Consider the following 16,984-nt stretch of genomic DNA (forward strand, 5'->3'; position numbering starts at 1 on the left):
TAAATTTCTATTGTCGATAAAAATGAAGCGATAGTCCCCCTGTCGGAAGACTTGAGAACCCGAGAATTATGGTCGAAAGTGTTTGTTCGGAAATGTTTTCCGAATTTTTGCATGATTTGGGTTTAATTGAGGATCTGACTGCATTCTTTTAATTGAAAGTTTCACCGTCTACTTCAGCAGTTGATGAAACGTTAACCAAACTTCCATAAAAACACGTACAATCTCGAAAACACACAACATGCTTTTCAGTTCCACGTCCTCCGATAGCTGGCGTTGCGATTTCATTTTCTGTCGCCATTCGGCCAAGCGCCTATTAAAAGAGCAAGATGCAGAAAAGAAGAGTCACTTTCGCAGAAAAGTAGTCTCCTGCTCTATGGTTAATTTGACATTATTCCTAACCTCAAATATGTTTTATGTGTAAATGTAAATAATCATTTGTATAATAAATTCTGTATATAATAAACCTTAGTAAACATACATTAAGCTCATTCAAGTAAAGAATTTCTAAACACAATAATTCAAAATGTTCAAAATAATATTTTTGTTGTTCACGATATTTATTTGTGCAAATTGTAACAATGGAGATTCTGTTGACTGTAGTATGCTAAGAATGGGGCAATATATGTGTCCTGATCCAAATTATGATCTTATTGATCCCAAAACACAACAAATCCGTGGTTGCCAACCCAACAATAAAGCCAAAGGTAATCAGAGATTACCCATGTTATTAATATTGCAATAACACTCTGTTTTTAGTTCAGTGCTTAGCCATTGAAGAAATTACTTGTAAAGAAACAAATAAATCTACTTTTTTTAAAGAAATGCCCTGCAAATGGACGTATGTATTATATTTGACATCATTTCAGATGATCAATTTTTTTTTTCAGGAATGGCTACTATTTTGACACAGCTCTCTTACTTTCCATATTTTTTGGAATGTTTGGATTAGATAGGTTTTACCTCGGTTACCCAGCTATTGGATTAGCTAAATTATGCACCTTAGGTTTTATGTTTCTTGGTCAATTAGTAGATATAATACTAATATCAACACAAGTAGTTGGACCAGCTGATGGCTCTGCCTATATAACTCCATACTATGGTCCAAATGTTCAAGTTGTTACATTCAATAATTTTACTTTTCGATTGAAACAGGATGATTGGTGATTTTGATATATTGATGAAAAGAATGGGATAAAAATGGAGCTATAAATCAAAAATAGGCTGATGAAATGCCAATATGAATATAGAACGAACATCAAAATATCTGAATAAAAGATTTAATGAGTGAAGTCCCTAGGGATAAAGAAATTATGACTAAGCTATGGTGCAAAATTTTTCAGACTGAACAGAAACTTCATTTATTTATAAAGAATAAATTGGCTTTTACTCCAATTGATCTGTGAAGATTCAACCTATGCTTGAATTTATTCATATATCGTGATAATTTTATTTAATTTATATTTGATTTGAAAATATTTCAAATTTTCTCAATAATTTTTTTGTAATTGTATATATGTTATAAATGTAAAATTTTTATTTGAAGTAGAATGAACTGGTAGTTACTAACATTCCCAATGTTAGCAAAATTATATTGTAATTGTAATATATTAATTATAAGCAGATGGGCGACTTCTCCAGTAAAATACATATTCTTATTCATGCCTATATTCATTTTTTGTGGAAGTTTATGAAGGGTAGGAAAATTTAAGCAGACAAACTTGGGTTTAAACTTTATAGGATGTTTGGTAAATATTGAAAGAATAATAATTTTATAAATAAAAACAACACAAGTATTTCACCATTTGAAGCCATTCTTCAGGTGTAACTAAGAAGAGAAAACTCAGCTTCAATTTGTTTTTTTAATTGTAACTTATTGAAATCAACAGAAATGCAAATAATCATGAGAGCTCAAAATATAGCCCAATTGGGCAAAATTCATTGGTTTATTAACTTTGTCATAAAAACTAGTAAATCCTGATTGGAACAGAAATCAAATGAATAGTCCCAAGCGATCTGATCATTTCTGCATTTTTTTATTCTCCAACACACCAGTAAATATGTTGATTTGATGGTGACAACAACAGTATGAATGCAAATCTAAGTTAAACTCAATCACAGGAAATCTTCAGTGGAATGTTATGGTTTCGTTTATTTCCTTTTCAAATTATAACATGTAAGTAATTAATAATATTGACGAATCAGATCATAAATTTCAAACTGTACATTCTATACAGAGAACCATTTCATATTGTAGCAAATTTCTAGAATCAATATTCCTATATTAAGAATAACAAATAAATAAACTCTGTAACACTATAGAACTATATAAATAAAAAAATATAAAAATAATCGATATGAATAAAAGCAGTAAGAATCCCGCCATAAAAGAATAAATATATTTTTTGTGTAAATAGGGAACTGAATAAACCATTTTAATGAAATTCCTACTATTAATGTATCTAAAAATGCAAAAATTCTCCAGTGATGTTTGAATGTCACTATTTTTTTTTTCATGAAAGGGAATTGGTAATACTGAATTCCTTCCTGTTCGTGAACAGCAAATTTCAAGTTCTAATTATTAAAATAATTTTCTGAAGAGCTCTTATGGAAGCACTATGTTTTAGAATTCAAGGTCATCTTATAAAAGAAAAATATACAATGTCAAATAGTTTGGAATTGAGAAGGTATAATTTTCAGTAAATCAGAATCTTGAAATATTTAGGAATATTGGTTTGAGGTTTGTTTTCTTATATTGAGACTGATGTAACTTGAGTTACTTAGAGCCAAAAATAACTTTTATATCTAAGTAACTTTTTGTGATTGCGGTCTGTTCAGACCAAGAAGATATATCTTGTTAGTTCAGACCATAGAAATCATAATAATATAAGCGCTCTAGCGATATGAAAACTGTTTGGTATAAGTTCTTTGGAGACAACTCTCAATATTTTCGGCATTTTTCTTATCTATTGAATTTGCATTCTAGAGTGTGCGTATTCGTACCTTATGATTTCTATGGTCAAAACTGAGTTTATGTAGTCTCAACTCTTCATTAGTTACTATTTAGTATTGACTATTCAATCAGAGGCAAGACAAGAAAGTACGCAAGACTCATCCACTACTGAAGTGAACGTAGCTTGGATAATTAAAGACATAGCTAATTCAGATCTTCCTCTCTAAATTCTACTTCTACTGCTACTCAAGGCCACAATTTGCACCTTTCTTGTGATTAATTCAAATATTTTTCTGTTAAATCTTGCATTGCCCCAAAAAGATAGATAGCCTGAACTATTTAAGATCTAACTAATAGTATGTATATTTGTAAAACTTTTCGATTTGAATTACAGAATTTTTCTCACAACAAAGCAATTAAGTATCCTTCCGAAAAATTCAATATGAGTATTCGCAATTGGCACTCGTCTAATAAATAATTAAAAAATTAGGCCATTAGTGAGTTCGACTTGAAGTATGAATGCCATAAAAACAGAAGATTTTTAAATACTACCCTTCATATCAGCTTTTGTCTTTTGACTGAGAAAATAAGATCTAGCACGTCATATCATAATAAATTATAACTTAGGTTTTATGAAATGAGTCCACATCTGTCATTAAAATGGGGAATTCTCCTTAATTTGGGTTATTACTGCAAATGCAAGTTTAAAATTGATGATTTCGAGTTACATCAACGATTTTTTCAAATTCGCAGCAGAAACTGCCTAACTTCATATTTCAAATACGGGGTTTTAAATTGGCTTCGTTTCTCATGTCTTTAAGAGTCTGTGGTAATTTCCGATAAGAAGACATCTCCGTTTATCTAATCAATATTACCATTCTATTATTTATGGAAAAAATGGAAACAAAGCCCTTTAATTTTTAAATCCTCATATTTATCTTTCTTTTTTGTGTACTAGAAATAACTTTTTCAGGGAAAAGGTTGGAATGATGTGTTTGAAATGAGAAGTTTTGAAAAAAATCTTAAATAATAATACTTCATTCTCGTCAGAAGGAGGATAACCCATTATAGTTAAAAAAAAAAAAGAAAGAAGTTAACATATCTCCTAGTAGGTGTGGAAAGATTAGTTTCCAATAGATGCATTTTCTCAAAATATTCATTTTTTATGGCATAACTCAGTACAAACCCTCAAAGTTCAAACTTGGAACCATTACACTTACTTTATACACATGAAACGGCAACTATAGTAATTCTTGGATGCACAACTTTTCAGCCACTTCATCTAAGTCTTCAACCCTTTCAGGCACTTTTTGACACTGTGTAACCATCCTTTTTCTGGTCAAAGATCTGATCTATATCTTTCCCATCTAGCATCATCCGATTCATGAGTGATATAACGAACTCCAATTTGATTTTCGAGCGCTCTCAAATCGCACCAAGTTTGGTAATCCTTAAAATGAAGTTATAAAATGGCAACAAAACCAAACAAACATATTTTGCATATCTTACTTGTAACCAAATATGCTGCAAGGATTTGTCAACAGTGTATCTTTTTCGTTGTTTCACTTGAAGCAAATTGTTTATCAAATCAATAGCTGAAACAGTTTGAAAAGCATGAAATATTGACATAACGCTCAGATAATATAGAATTTAATTATGTATAAAGGGTGTTAAGGCTCACCATCAGAAGATATTTCTTTCCAGGGATTTGGAGGATACATGAAAGCAGCATTTTGAATTTGTTCATTAATATCTTCATCCTCATTAAACGGAAATGTACCACTTAAACTTACATACACAATAACACCTACACTCCACATATCCAAAGACCTATTGTAACCCTTATTCCTTAGAACTTCTGGAGCTGTAAAATGAACATAATGTACACTAGAACTAGTATAAAGGAGATTAATTTTACCAAGATAAGCTGGAGTTCCGACAACAGATCTACGAAAAGATTTTTCACCAATAATTCTAGCAAATCCAAAATCGCACAATTTGACTTGAGGAAACTCGGCATTAGAGCTCAGAAGCACATTTTCTGGTTTCAAATCGCAGTGCACTATGTTCTTACTATGTAAATGCTTTAAAGCTATAAGGATCTGCAAAAGTTTCCACACTAAGCAATTGTGTTAGTGCAGCAAACGTTTATATCACCTGTGTGATTAAAAATTTTGTAACCCGTTCGGTCAACCTTCCATTTTCATGGGAAAGAATCATTTCCAACATGTCGCCCTTCAATTTTTCCATCACCACGAATATTCTTTCTGGCGTCTCAAACATTCTTTCCAAATTTACAACCCCCGGATGTGATAAGTTTTGTAAGATTGATACTTCGTTCTTCAATTGAGCTTCTTGCTTGGTGGGAAACCTCAGTTTGTCTATAACCTATGAAAATTTCAATGATGGATATGTTTGAATGGACTCAAAAATTGATTATCACTACCTTGATAGCTACAGAACGAGCTGTTTTTCTATGAACACCTCCATACACTATACCAAATTGTCCAGACCCAAGAACTTCATCTGGATAGATCTGATAAATTTGATTCATATCAGTAATTTGATTTTCGTCTTCAGCACATTTTTCTGACTCTGAATAACAGGAAAAAAATTAGCGCCTCTTCTTCCCCAAGGGTCGAGTTTAGAAACGCTTGCCACCTTGTAATTACTAGTAAAAACCCTTACAATGGGGACTAATTTTTTTCTGCCTTTCTGTTGCCTTCATCATTTAACAACCCTTAGAATTGTGCCGGTTATAAAATCCACAAGGTTGGCAAGAATTTCTGAAATCCCCCATTAAAACTTACTTGCATTTGAAGTAACAGGTAATAAAGCTTGTCGAATAGCTGTCTCCCAACTTTTTGCTAAATAAGCTCCAATACCACTGTCTGAAGGAGGTAGATTAATCTTATTCACATCTGGAATTTCATATAGAGGGTCTTGTCCAACAAAATAATCAATGTTGGCTGTTCTGATTTCGAAACAGTGCATAACCTCTGAAAATTAAGTGTTATTTCATTGAAATGATACTCGAACACAAATCGCTATACCTCCAGATTTAATTCTTGCTGTTTCTATTGCTAAGATATCACCAAGCGAGATTTCTTTGTAATATTTACTCCCCTGATCAGATTGGAACATAACCAATGATTTTGTGTCTAACCTCCAAAAATGTCTTCTAACCTTAAAATGAAAATGTTAACTTTGGAGACTCATTTATGACCGAAAGAATTTCTAACCATTCTGTCTTTATTGGTAAAATGAACCAACCACCCCTCTTTTATTACTTTGGACCCTCTTCTTTTAATATGTTTCACAGACTGTACAATTCGTTGTAATGGAATATTGGCACTAGGTGAAGAGGAAGTTGTACTTCTGAAGAAAATCAAAGTGTTACGATAATATCAAGTTATAAAAAATTCATCAACTTACAGTGATGGAGTATCAGAATCAATATCTCGCACAGGAATACTATCCATACTGCTGGCCCCATTTTCCTTATTATATCCTGTAATAACTGACTCAAATTCATCTTCAGTAATTGTGGAGTTGCAATGGCTTTCATTGCTGACAGAACTTTCCGCATAATCAAAATTACCTAAAAAGCATTGATCATAATGGTAAATGTACTGTATCATTAAACGAAGATCAAATTCTTAGGCCCCATACCTGTATTATCTCTTGATAATTCACCTATACAATCTTTAGGTACCTTATCTAGACATTTCTTATGAGCATTATAATTGCAGTCTTTACATTGCAATCCCTGTTTGAATAAACCTTTCAACAACTTTTTACAGTACTGACAGACTGTAGGTCTCGTATACGTATGTAGTACAAAAGTATGTGGAATTCTAACTTGATTTTGAGTATCTTTTTCAAGCCATATGGTCCCACTACCAACAGATGGTGATCTGCTGTGATGTATCTGAACAATAAAAGAAAAAATGGTTCAACATTCCTTCATTTTCCATCAATAAATTTGCAGTAAAATAATTTTTTTTTTAAATATTTCAAATAAATGGAAAATTTATTTTTTAATTATCATAAACATAATTGCTTAGATTAGAGGATTTCGAATAAAACAAAAAAGAAAAAATATTGAAATAATTTATTGAAACTATAAACATATAAAAATAAAATAGAATTGAACTACATTCGAAAACATAAATGTAAAAATAATCTAAAATTTATTCGAAAACCTCCACCATCTACAGCATATTGACATAAACTGTACTAAAACACAAATGACTGACAATTTTATTTGGTACAGCTGTACCTCTGAGTATTTCTGATTGTTGTGAAACAAAGCTAGCAAAGATATTCCAAATTTTCATTTTCTAATGTGTGGAGGAATTAAAGAGATTTGTCAGAAAAAATTAGTCTTGGATAATATATAAATATATAAAAATACAGTTCCTTCAAGAACTGGTATACCTAAATCTAAGTGAGTAGATAGAATACTTTTATATTAGTTAAAAATGGACGGATTGTTAGGATACTCTTTGTGAAAAATTTTAATTTCATTTCTTGTCTTTCAAGTTGGTCACATTATTGAAAAAGTTTGATAACCTTACCAGGCTACTTTCTTCATTCTGAGTGGAATTTGCAGAAGCTATAGAAGAATTTGAACCTCCTGAGGAAGTTAATGGAACCTGGAGGTTGGCAGATCTTTTCCTTTTGTCATCTAATAAAACATATGAGCAATTGTTGGGTACCTTGACTATACATCTTTTGTGATAATTCTGGCCACATCCTGAAAAATTCAATTAGTTATAACCTGTTCTTTAACATAATGATGATAATACAATAAAAACACAATGACAGTATCAGTAGAAAAGGTAAAAAAGGACTCACCGTCACATTTTAAACCTTGACGTACTAAACCAAATAACATTTCTCCACAAAAATCACAAAATGTTGGTGTTTTGTATGAATGTACAGAGAGGGCATGTGGCCTAACTTTTACAGAATCAGAGTTTGAATTCAAAGCTGGTACTGGAAAAAACACATACATATAATACAGAGAAACATATAATAATAAGCAAAAGATATACAAAAATTCATTATCTTCGATATAGATTCCAGAATAGTTGTCACATTAGGAATAGCATACCTTTGCCTGTTAAAACAATTTCAATGAGACTTTCATCAACCACATCCGATGCTGAATTAACAAACTGAAGAATATTATTTGTGTTGTACTCATGCCTGAACAGCAATATTCTATCTTCTATTCTATTGATACCATGATCAGGCACCTAGAATAATATAAATAAGTATATTGTTTATGTGAAGAGTAGTGAGAGAGCACTGGTTGAAATGAATATTCACAGTAGAATACCCATTTGTTTAATGATATCCATCAATATTGATACTTGCCTTAGAATTTATAAAATTACATGCTAGATCTTTCAGTGTTCTCAAATTGAGCGAAGATTGTTGAACAATTACAGCATCTCGAATTATGCCAAATTGAAACAAAAAAGTTACTTCTGGGTCATGGTCCATTTCGAATGATTTTTTTATCTGTAAAATATTGAGGATATTGAAGAACTGAAGAAGAGAACAGAAATATAACTGAAAATATAGGAAACGAAACGAATGTAATGTATTCTCCAAGTTTATACTTTTACGTAGATTGTTCTTCAAATATTTCTTTCCTTTGCATAAATATAATAATGATTCAGAATAATATATGAAAATTATACCAAATAATAAGTTTCAAGAAAATGAGAAACGAGTAGTACCGTTAGAATATCCAATCAGAAACGTCATGCAATTCACAAGTGGTGTAAAATACAAATATAAAATTTTTAATCATTTGAACTCAGGAAAGTATCGGCGTATTGTAGAAACTTTACACATATAATAAAAAATAACTCCACTTAACAAGAAAAATTTTATATCAACATATTGGAATTCCGTATTTTTCATAGAACATCTATACATAAATCATTAATCATACCACAGAAATGCTAAGATATCTGTGAAATGACAAGTCGAAAAAAAAGAAATGAATTTGAAAAATTTTACATTTTTCATATTCCTAACGAATATGAACTTGTGTTGAAGATGAAAATCAGTAGGAAATACGTTAAACAATTTTTTTAATCAGGAAAGGTGATTAAGTATCTTTTTTCAGCATGAACAGAGTCGAAAAGAGAAGAAATGAAAGAAAGAGGAAGAAGCAAGCAGCTTATTCTGTGATTTAGTTTTGACAACACCAATGCAATGTTGCTTTTCATTTCGACGAAACAACAATCTTTCGTTTCCATTATTATTGGCAGTTTATGTAAAGCAAATCGTATGTTTATTATATCTTCTGGAAAGCCTTCAGTGAAGTTATAAGTTACATATTTACTTATATTATGAAAAATTCGAAGAATTCCTTGATATAAGACAAAACATGAAACCATAAGATGACTACTCAACCAGTTGGAATACTTTCACTTCAACTTAGTGATAATCCTCAGTTAAATGAATTCCATTGTAGAAAAGATGCTCTAACAGACTTTTTTGGATGGATGTTGCAAGTACTTTTGGCATGCTTAGCATTCACTTGTTTAGTTGGTAAGTTCAATTCAGTTGAAGGTTATTACTTGTTTATTAACTTGGTGCGTTCCAGCAAAGAGATTTTGTGAGCCCCCTCACAGAAGGAGATCATGGTTGATCTGGTTTTACGATACTTCTAAACAAGGAATGGGTGCTATGGCTATTCATCTGAGCAACGTTTGGTTGGCTGGTCAATATCAAGGAGATCCCTGCACTTGGTATTTCATCAACTTTCTTCTGGATTCCTCTTTAGGATTACTTATCATTTTTATTGGTATTCGCTCTGCCCAGATTCTTTCAAGAAGAAAAGGTTGGGAATCGATTAATTTTGGTGAATATGGTGAGTTATCCGATATTTTACACAGAGATGATCTATTCAGAAATTATTTATGGAAATTTTTAGGTAAACCTCCATCTACTTATTATTGGTTTGTTCAGTGCTCATTATATGTTGGCCTGATGATGGTAGTGAAAGTACTAATCACACTGTTCATGCAAATGGATTTTTGGGAGAACGTTAAAGACTTCATGTTATACCCAATAAATAATCAGAATTTAGAAGTGACTTTAGTTATGCTGGTCATTCCATTTTTTGTAAACGTAAGTACATATTTATAGAAAATCTAAATTTATATTTTGAATGTAGGGAAAAGCCTCTCTGTACCAAGGCCTCAATTGGCCTATTGTGAGTGTTGTGAAATAATTTTTTCTTTGATTTCAGATTTTGATGTTTTGGGTTACTGACAATTTCCTGATGTATAAAGATCGTAGATCTGCCAGAAGGACAAGCCTAGACAGCTTTTTACAAAGAAGTAGACTCAGGTATCGTTCCATCAAAAATAAGTTCAGAAGAAACTCTGAAAATGATATATTATTATCAGGTGATGATGAGCTATTAAGCAATGAATTAAACCATAATATGAAAATTGTTATAGCATAGTATGTCTTGTTACATCTTTTTAATGCCACATACTACCCAAATTATTTGGTATATCTGTTCCTATCAAATGTTTTTGAATATTTAGGAAATTGTTATAATAGTATATTTGGAAGGAATATCAAATGACTGAATGTGGTGAGTAATGTGTACCTCAATATTATTTATATTATATATATATTTATTTATATACATCGATGATTCAGAAGATCAGGTTGAATTGAAAACAATATTCTATTGGTTTTCATTTCTAAAAATTAAAGATTAAAATAGGGAGAATATTTAGGTTGCTATAAAAAAAAATATTCCTATTCTTCTAATTATGAAATTTAAAATGTGACAATATCAAGAAGAAGAAATGTATCAATTTTTAATGCCTTTTCTGATAATTTTCAATTTTTTTGCTATATCTCATGTAATCAATATGGGGATTGAAAAAAAAACTCCTGAGTAGGGCGAGAAATTCAGTGATGTTTACAGGGTGTCCTACAGGAAAGATTTCAATCAAATATTGGATCTGTTTGAAATTTTATGCAAAGACATAAAGTAGATGTATATATTTCTTTTTGAGAACTACTTTTGAACATGTAGTAATATACAGTGTGTTCTATTTGAAATAAGCCAGTTATTACCCCTTCTTATATATCTGAAAGTCTACTCCTGGTAGAACACCCTGTTTCTTCCTGAAAAAATCAATATTGATTATAACCAAAAAAATGATTGGAAATTTATTAATTTTAGAACTGAATTGAATGAGGCCAAGTTATTTCTGAGGGGGCCAACTATTCGAAGATAGTGCAAAAAGTAATATATGTACATTTTTCTAGTCAATAACTCTTATTGTCTATCTGCATAGCCTACTCTGAATTACCGAGATATGAATTTCATGGAGTTAGAAGTACTGAGTTTTGGGACTACTATAATAATCAATAAGTTGACTCGTATATTATTTGATTGAACTATCAATCGGTGATAATTAATGCTAGGCCAAATTCGCTTGAATTTATTCAAAATATATCAGCCAAAGTTGAAGATGGGAAACAAAGAATTGTAAAGCAATAAAAAAATTTAATATGGTAGGTTTTCATTTGATTAACTGGCAAATAATTTCAGACATTTTATTGAAGTGATATTTATTTGTATATTCTGTGATTGTTATTGTCCTCTGACAAAACATTTTATTTTTTAATTGCATTTCAACATTATAAGAATAAAATTTATTTTCTATACATGACTTTTTTCACTGAAAGAAAATTGAGGAATTTTGCTATTTCTCAAAATGAAAAATCAACAAAATCGATGTAGCCATTCAAATACTTTGAAGATTCACACCTGACCACACAACACATAAATAGTATCAGGTTACAACTATTTTAGGAAAAAATTAACCTTAATGCAAAAAATTTCAATAGAGAAATAAATATATTTGATCTAAATTAGACATAAATAGGTTTGGGGAGAGTGAAAGAAATAATTTTATCTTCATAACCTTCCAGTATTCTGTAATCTAAAATATTATCGCCATTACAATGATTTACCCATTTATCTCTTAGACTTCGAGACAACTGATTACTCCATGCCTGAAATTTTTTTTATCAAGCAAAATAATAACGATGATGATAATATACCAATTTTGAATGATTGATATGGACCAATTCCAACGCATTCTCACATTTGGCTGCGTAAATAAGGGCATTCTCCAGCATTTTCAATGCTTTTTCCTCGTGCCCTTTGATATACTCATAATAAGCTTGAAAATGTTTTAGTCTGTAAAAAGGAAAAATTCAACTTGGTTCGTTTGAAATTTTCGGAAGCAGTTACCTTGGCAAAATTACCTTGGCAAACTTGGACAACCTTTCAATACATTTGAATAATTTGCGAATAATTCTATTCAGTGAGTTATATGACCTTATATTCTGACTGTTTTTGGAGTGCACCAAGCTCAAGAGGTAACCTTCGAGTACATACATAATAGAGTAAGGAGCCCCAATATGTGCTTTGAAAAGAACGTCTACATAACCCTCTATATAATCCCTCCACTTCGATGTGTATTCCCAGTGTCTATTTCTACAATTCCTGAGAAGAAATGGCCTTGGATAAAAAAAAATTTCATCAACCTATTGATATGTTTAGAAATCTCCTTACCATAACCACATCAAGCTGACAAATTCGATTCTAGCAACTGGATCTTTCAAAGCAGCAAGTTGTAAATTAACCTCGTAATAGAACTTTTCACTATCTGAATAAGGAATGAAGGAGTAGCCTGTTTCTATTTGAAACCTCAGACAAGCAACATGGAAAGCAAGCCTGCCTGAAAATTCGGAAAGTTGGTGTTTTTATACCGCATTTGCAAGTCAAATCATTCGTTGTTCGAAAAACTTATAAGGTGTCCCACTTTTTTATTTTAAGTTTCTCACCTGACTGAATACTGTTACAATCTGATTCGGAGGAGTAATAATCCAACTCATTGAGCAATGAACACGCTTCTGGCAGATATGATTTGAACATTAGCGAGAGCACTAGGCGGGGAATCACTCTCAGAACTAATTTCAAATGATTCACACTTATGGCAAGTCTCAATGCGATATAACCCATGTAAATGGACTTGTCCACTTCCGAACGAGAACACCTGAAAAACCAGAACTGAAAAATTTCAATACATCATATTTCGCGCTCACCTCAATCCTCTTATGGCATGATACAGTTCGGCAACGTATTTCAAATCGTCGGACTCAATGTTGGAAATTTTCTTGTGACAATATCGCAAAGAGTGTATTTCGAGCGCTAGACAATGAAAGTTGTTGCCATTCCTTTGTGCAACTAGCACCATATTCGTGAAACTTTGACAAATGATTGGAAATTCGTAGTTTGCTTTCAGCGCGCAATGTAGACCCCAAATTGCCGATAGTTCGACTTGTTTAAACTCGTTTTTTTCCTGAAATCGAATACGGTGAATTAAAATTGGAATAGTCTGAAGTCTCTGCAGGGAAACTCACTACAAATAACTGCGTCAACCAATGTAAACATTCGGCTACATCGCTGAAGTACTCCGCTTCGTAACGTTTCAACTGTTTGCTCAACGTATCGGGATATATGTATAAACCGAATTTTTGTTTTATTTTCATAACATAGCTTTTGATGTACCTTGCAAAATTTGATTTGGGGAATGGAGCACCTAAATAAAATGTATGCCATACAAATATCGATAAATTTACTGCGTGAAATAAAGGTACCATATTTATCTAATGCCTTCAAAAGATATTGCTCAGCTAATTCCACTTGGTTTGTTTGAAGCAATCCTCTTCCACGTAATGAATAAACCTTTCCTTCTAACAAACGTAATTTCCAATATGGCTCTTCGTCGCTTATCCCTTTATTCTTCAAGTGAATGGAGTAAATGAGTTTTGTAGGGAAAAGTATACAATATCACTTACTTTCAAATGTTCCTCGGCTATATCTAACATTATGAAAGTCTCAGGTGTATTTTCGAGGTCCAAGCAACTTTTTGAATATGCAAACAATGCCTTCAGCATTTGGTCATACTGACCTGAAATTTAAAACTGCCATGAAATCATCACTTTGTCAGCGATGGAAGTGAAAAACTGGGTTTCTTTCAATTTTATTTTTTGCCTCGTTTATATAACTTCTTTAAGCTCGGTTTGTCTTCAGGGATTTTTGGTTAGTCATTTTGCTCGCTTTCTATTCTAGATTTATACTCCTGAAGATCTTAATCTTCAGGAGAACATGTTACCAATAAATCGTTGAATTCAATCTGGTAATAGTTTATTCCTCTCATATAGGACTTTTTACTTCAATGTTTCAAGCTCTTGCAAAACTAAAAGGTGCTTGTTATACGCCCCCTTACATTTCGAGGCTATGATTGATCGGAAGAGAAGTTTTTACTCAAGAATCATTTTTGTAGCGCTTCACAAAATGATTTGATATTAACATTACCTCCAAAACGGTAATGTTTTGAAACTTCCCCATACATGTAATTCAATATCAGTTTACACTGGCAACTAGAGAAATCGTACATCGAAAATGTTCTAGTGAGGGACGCCCTGTCCATCATCTTGTACAATCTTTTTGGATTGATGAGTCCTAACTCCTCAAAATCTGTAATAAAGTTACTGTCACATAAAATTTAATAATGAATTCAGGGCTAGAGTGTTTCCAATTTAGGTAGTAACTTACATGCATTGTCTGGGTTATAATCAGATGATATAATTTCAGATGACTGAGCATGAGATCCAATGAAACTCTCTTCATTTTCGGAATGAACAGAATGCGATAATAAATCTTCATCGGCTGATAATCTCGAAAAAATTGATTTTCTCGGTCTTTTTACTTTCAACGACTAGAAAAATAGTGATGATATCATAAAAAGATTCGCCTTTCTAAGACAATTCTTACTTTCTCCATACATCCAGTAAATTCTTCAAAAAAGCCATTACCACATGCCCTACATTTTTTGGTATTCTTTTCCAAATATCTTGCTGCCTTTAGATGAAATTCTATTTTCTGTACTTCAGGTAATAAATTATAAGTAGCTTCCAGAAAATTACTAGATATGAAATGCAGATAACCGCATGAGGCATACTTGGGTAAATCGCTGCAGCACTCTGAAAGCAATACTCTAAATATATCCTAAATTTAACTTATTTAATGAACACAATTTGACCCGTGATCTAGTTATACAACTAACATATCATAAATTTATGAAAAATTTAATTTTGGCGCCCTTGACCTTTATCTGGGGGAAAGAAGGAAAAATATTTGAGTAAATGATTCATGTATCCTGTTTCTCATAAGAAAAATAATCTAATCAATAAAAATTGCCAAACCTGGGATATTGAGTCCTTGACACTGGCACTCGATCGACTGGTTTTCAAAATCCGATTGGTTTCTTGTTCTTAGCAGCACATAATCCCCAGCTTCTGTAAAATCCCCTCTAGAGCAACCAAAAATTCGATTTTCGAACAACCTCTGCACCGCTGAGAAATTAAATTCATTCAGTTATGAAAAAAATTGATGGAGAACGATCGATAACCTTCCGCTTTTTCTCTTTTGGAAAACGAAGGTCCCACAACATATTCCAACATGGTCCTCGGAAACTGCCATCCAAGGACAGATCCGCATTTAGCCACTAATTGTTCGCAATATAATAAAGAATCGAACGTTTTTATTACGTAGACGTCTTCGGATTGTTCGTTGTGTTTATCGAAATTTTCAAAACCTGGAGCTGTAATGCAAGCCTTTACTTCTTGGTGGCATTCAAAAAGATTCTTTATTTCCTCCCTTATTCTTATGTCAGTAAATTTATCCTTGAGTAGAACAATAAAAACGCTGATTAGTATATACACGCTTCCCAAAGGAGTGTCATGAAGGGAATTAAGAAAGTCCAGAAGTAAATAAAATATTGAATAACTGAATATTAAATTTTACTCACCCTGCAACTATCAACGTACTTGAACCAAGTATCGCCAAAACTATTTTCCCCAGATTGTTCTTCCATAATTCGCTTCCAAATTGATAACTGGTTTTTGGTCAACCTTCAAATCAGAAAATTTATCTCCTCGTTTTTATATTATGCACTTCCATACCTCATCATCATGTATAAAGGTGGTACAACTAAACCGTTTTCATATATCTCTTTATAAGTCATTGGTTTTATGATGATGGCTTCTGCCTGGTTTAAGCATATCAGGAAATTTTTTATCCAACCGGCATTCCCATTGCTTTTCGACTGTATTGCACTTGAAAATCAATTATTTATCAGTAACAAATTAAAAAATTCCCCTTTTACGGGGAATACTTTGTTCTACTTTTCCAAATCTGGTGGAATAGCCTCAACATCAATCATCTGGCAAGCAAGAGCGGCATGGTACATCTTATCAATTTGTCTCAACCTCAAGTAACACACTCTTTTAGAATTGAATACCCATCTTCTCGTCTCACATCTGCTCTTCTTATGAGGTCGCATTGAACATATCAGAAATATATTTCTGACTCTCAAAATAAGTGGTAGTACTTGCCAAGTTATCTCATCCATTATCATCATTCTTTCAATAACGAATATTTTAGGTGCTTTGAATACCTTCAATCAATCCATTCAAATATTGAACTTTATTGTGTTTCACTATAATTTCTTACCATATAACTTAAATATTGAAGTACCACGCCAATATATATGATTTTCTCTTCTTCCGAGGAGTTAAGGAACTCTTCTGACATTGGGTAATTAATTTCAAATATTTCATTCAAGGCGCAAAGAATATGCGTTTTTTCAAAATCGATCAAATAAGATTTGAAAGTTTCCATTTTTACGTAACGTGGTGCTTTGAAAGCAATTCCCATAGCATTGAAGAACATTTGCTTGAGAACATTGTATGGATTCTATAAAATTGGGGAATCAGTTTGACAATATAATTAAAAATAGCAAATTTGATAACGTACATGTGCCGCATTTTCCGCTAAGATCACTTGAAAAGAAATGTCAGGAGGGGTAATATACATGAATTCTTCCACCAGTCTAGTTT

The 16,984-nt window shown here is 32.0% G+C and overlaps 4 protein-coding genes across 6 annotated transcripts in view; 2 read left to right on the top strand and 2 right to left on the bottom strand.

Moving 5' to 3' along the window:
- The first annotated feature begins 393 nt into the window (after positions 1–393).
- LOC123306607 (TM2 domain-containing protein CG10795) lies at positions 394–1,665 on the top strand. The gene is made up of 3 exons (XM_044888682.1): positions 394–704; positions 757–838; positions 888–1,665. Exons 1-3 carry the CDS (start codon positions 524–526, stop codon positions 1,162–1,164), a joined length of 540 nt encoding a protein of 179 aa, XP_044744617.1. The 5' UTR covers positions 394–523; the 3' UTR covers positions 1,165–1,665.
- A 1,976-nt stretch (positions 1,666–3,641) lies between these two features.
- LOC123306606 (serine/threonine-protein kinase D1) lies at positions 3,642–8,911 on the bottom strand. Its single transcript, XM_044888681.1, has 16 exons — positions 8,704–8,911; positions 8,336–8,482; positions 8,070–8,214; positions 7,811–7,951; positions 7,531–7,709; positions 6,623–6,881; positions 6,386–6,551; positions 6,193–6,328; positions 6,004–6,136; positions 5,761–5,949; positions 5,397–5,545; positions 5,108–5,338; positions 4,869–5,052; positions 4,632–4,814; positions 4,460–4,545; positions 3,642–4,400 (listed from the first exon to the last, which is right to left on the bottom strand). Exons 2-16 carry the CDS (start codon positions 8,462–8,464, stop codon positions 4,290–4,292), a joined length of 2,421 nt encoding a protein of 806 aa, XP_044744616.1. The 5' UTR covers positions 8,465–8,482; positions 8,704–8,911; the 3' UTR covers positions 3,642–4,289.
- Positions 8,912–9,195: 284 nt separating this feature from the next.
- On the top strand, positions 9,196–11,671 carry LOC123306279 (store-operated calcium entry regulator STIMATE-like). Of its 2 annotated transcripts, XR_006536894.1 has the most exons (5): positions 9,196–9,526; positions 9,582–9,848; positions 9,912–10,108; positions 10,230–10,583; positions 11,187–11,671. XR_006536894.1 is itself a non-coding variant. In XM_044888186.1 (4 exons), exons 1-4 carry the CDS (start codon positions 9,376–9,378, stop codon positions 10,446–10,448), a joined length of 834 nt encoding a protein of 277 aa, XP_044744121.1. In that variant the 5' UTR covers positions 9,196–9,375; the 3' UTR covers positions 10,449–11,671. The 2 variants fall into 2 exon arrangements, 1 of the variants encoding a protein (XP_044744121.1); XM_044888186.1 differs by having other exon boundaries at positions 10,230–11,671.
- Positions 11,550–16,984, bottom strand: part of LOC123306276 (adenylate cyclase type 10-like) — a 13,002-nt gene continuing 7,567 nt past the window's right edge. For both annotated transcript variants that reach the window (XM_044888183.1, XM_044888182.1), the window contains exons 10-28: positions 16,902–16,984; positions 16,599–16,841; positions 16,271–16,542; positions 16,049–16,201; positions 15,895–15,997; positions 15,496–15,769; positions 15,290–15,439; positions 14,859–15,067; positions 14,640–14,802; positions 14,400–14,561; positions 13,880–13,992; positions 13,679–13,823; positions 13,442–13,620; positions 13,124–13,380; positions 12,863–13,074; positions 12,591–12,756; positions 12,267–12,521; positions 12,074–12,212; positions 11,550–12,025 (exon numbers count right to left, since the gene is read on the bottom strand). The exon at positions 16,902–16,984 is cut by the window's right edge and continues 176 nt beyond it. In XM_044888183.1, the coding sequence (XP_044744118.1) occupies positions 11,882–12,025; positions 12,074–12,212; positions 12,267–12,521; positions 12,591–12,756; positions 12,863–13,074; positions 13,124–13,380; positions 13,442–13,620; positions 13,679–13,823; positions 13,880–13,992; positions 14,400–14,561; positions 14,640–14,802; positions 14,859–15,067; positions 15,290–15,439; positions 15,496–15,769; positions 15,895–15,997; positions 16,049–16,201; positions 16,271–16,542; positions 16,599–16,841; positions 16,902–16,984 (3,422 nt within the window). In that variant the 3' untranslated portion in view covers positions 11,550–11,881. The remainder of the gene's footprint in view (positions 12,026–12,073; positions 12,213–12,266; positions 12,522–12,590; positions 12,757–12,862; positions 13,075–13,123; positions 13,381–13,441; positions 13,621–13,678; positions 13,824–13,879; positions 13,993–14,399; positions 14,562–14,639; positions 14,803–14,858; positions 15,068–15,289; positions 15,440–15,495; positions 15,770–15,894; positions 15,998–16,048; positions 16,202–16,270; positions 16,543–16,598; positions 16,842–16,901) is intronic.

The sequence above is a fragment of the Coccinella septempunctata genome, chromosome 2 (genome assembly GCF_907165205.1).
Source record: "Coccinella septempunctata chromosome 2, icCocSept1.1, whole genome shotgun sequence".
Taxonomy (NCBI): Eukaryota; Metazoa; Arthropoda; class Insecta; order Coleoptera; family Coccinellidae; genus Coccinella; species Coccinella septempunctata.

Coding starts and splice junctions, on each gene's coding strand:
- LOC123306279 (XM_044888186.1), top strand. CDS start 9,376: ATGACTACTCAACCAGTTGGAATACTTTCACTTCAACTTAGTGATAAT. Junction 9,849..9,911: donor GATTAATTTTGGTGAATATG/GTGAGTTATCCG, acceptor GGAAATTTTTAG/GTAAACCTCCATCTACTTAT. Junction 10,109..10,229: donor TCATTCCATTTTTTGTAAAC/GTAAGTACATAT, acceptor CTTTGATTTCAG/ATTTTGATGTTTTGGGTTAC.
- LOC123306606 (XM_044888681.1), bottom strand. CDS start 8,464: ATGGACCATGACCCAGAAGTAACTTTTTTGTTTCAATTTGGCATAATT. Junction 8,215..8,335: donor GTAATTTTATAAATTCTAAG/GCAAGTATCAAT, acceptor ATATTATTCTAG/GTGCCTGATCATGGTATCAA. Junction 6,329..6,385: donor GATTCTGATACTCCATCACT/GTAAGTTGATGA, acceptor GATTTTCTTCAG/AAGTACAACTTCCTCTTCAC.
- LOC123306607 (XM_044888682.1), top strand. CDS start 524: ATGTTCAAAATAATATTTTTGTTGTTCACGATATTTATTTGTGCAAAT. Junction 705..756: donor ACCCAACAATAAAGCCAAAG/GTAATCAGAGAT, acceptor CTCTGTTTTTAG/TTCAGTGCTTAGCCATTGAA. Junction 839..887: donor GAAATGCCCTGCAAATGGAC/GTATGTATTATA, acceptor TTTTTTTTTCAG/GAATGGCTACTATTTTGACA.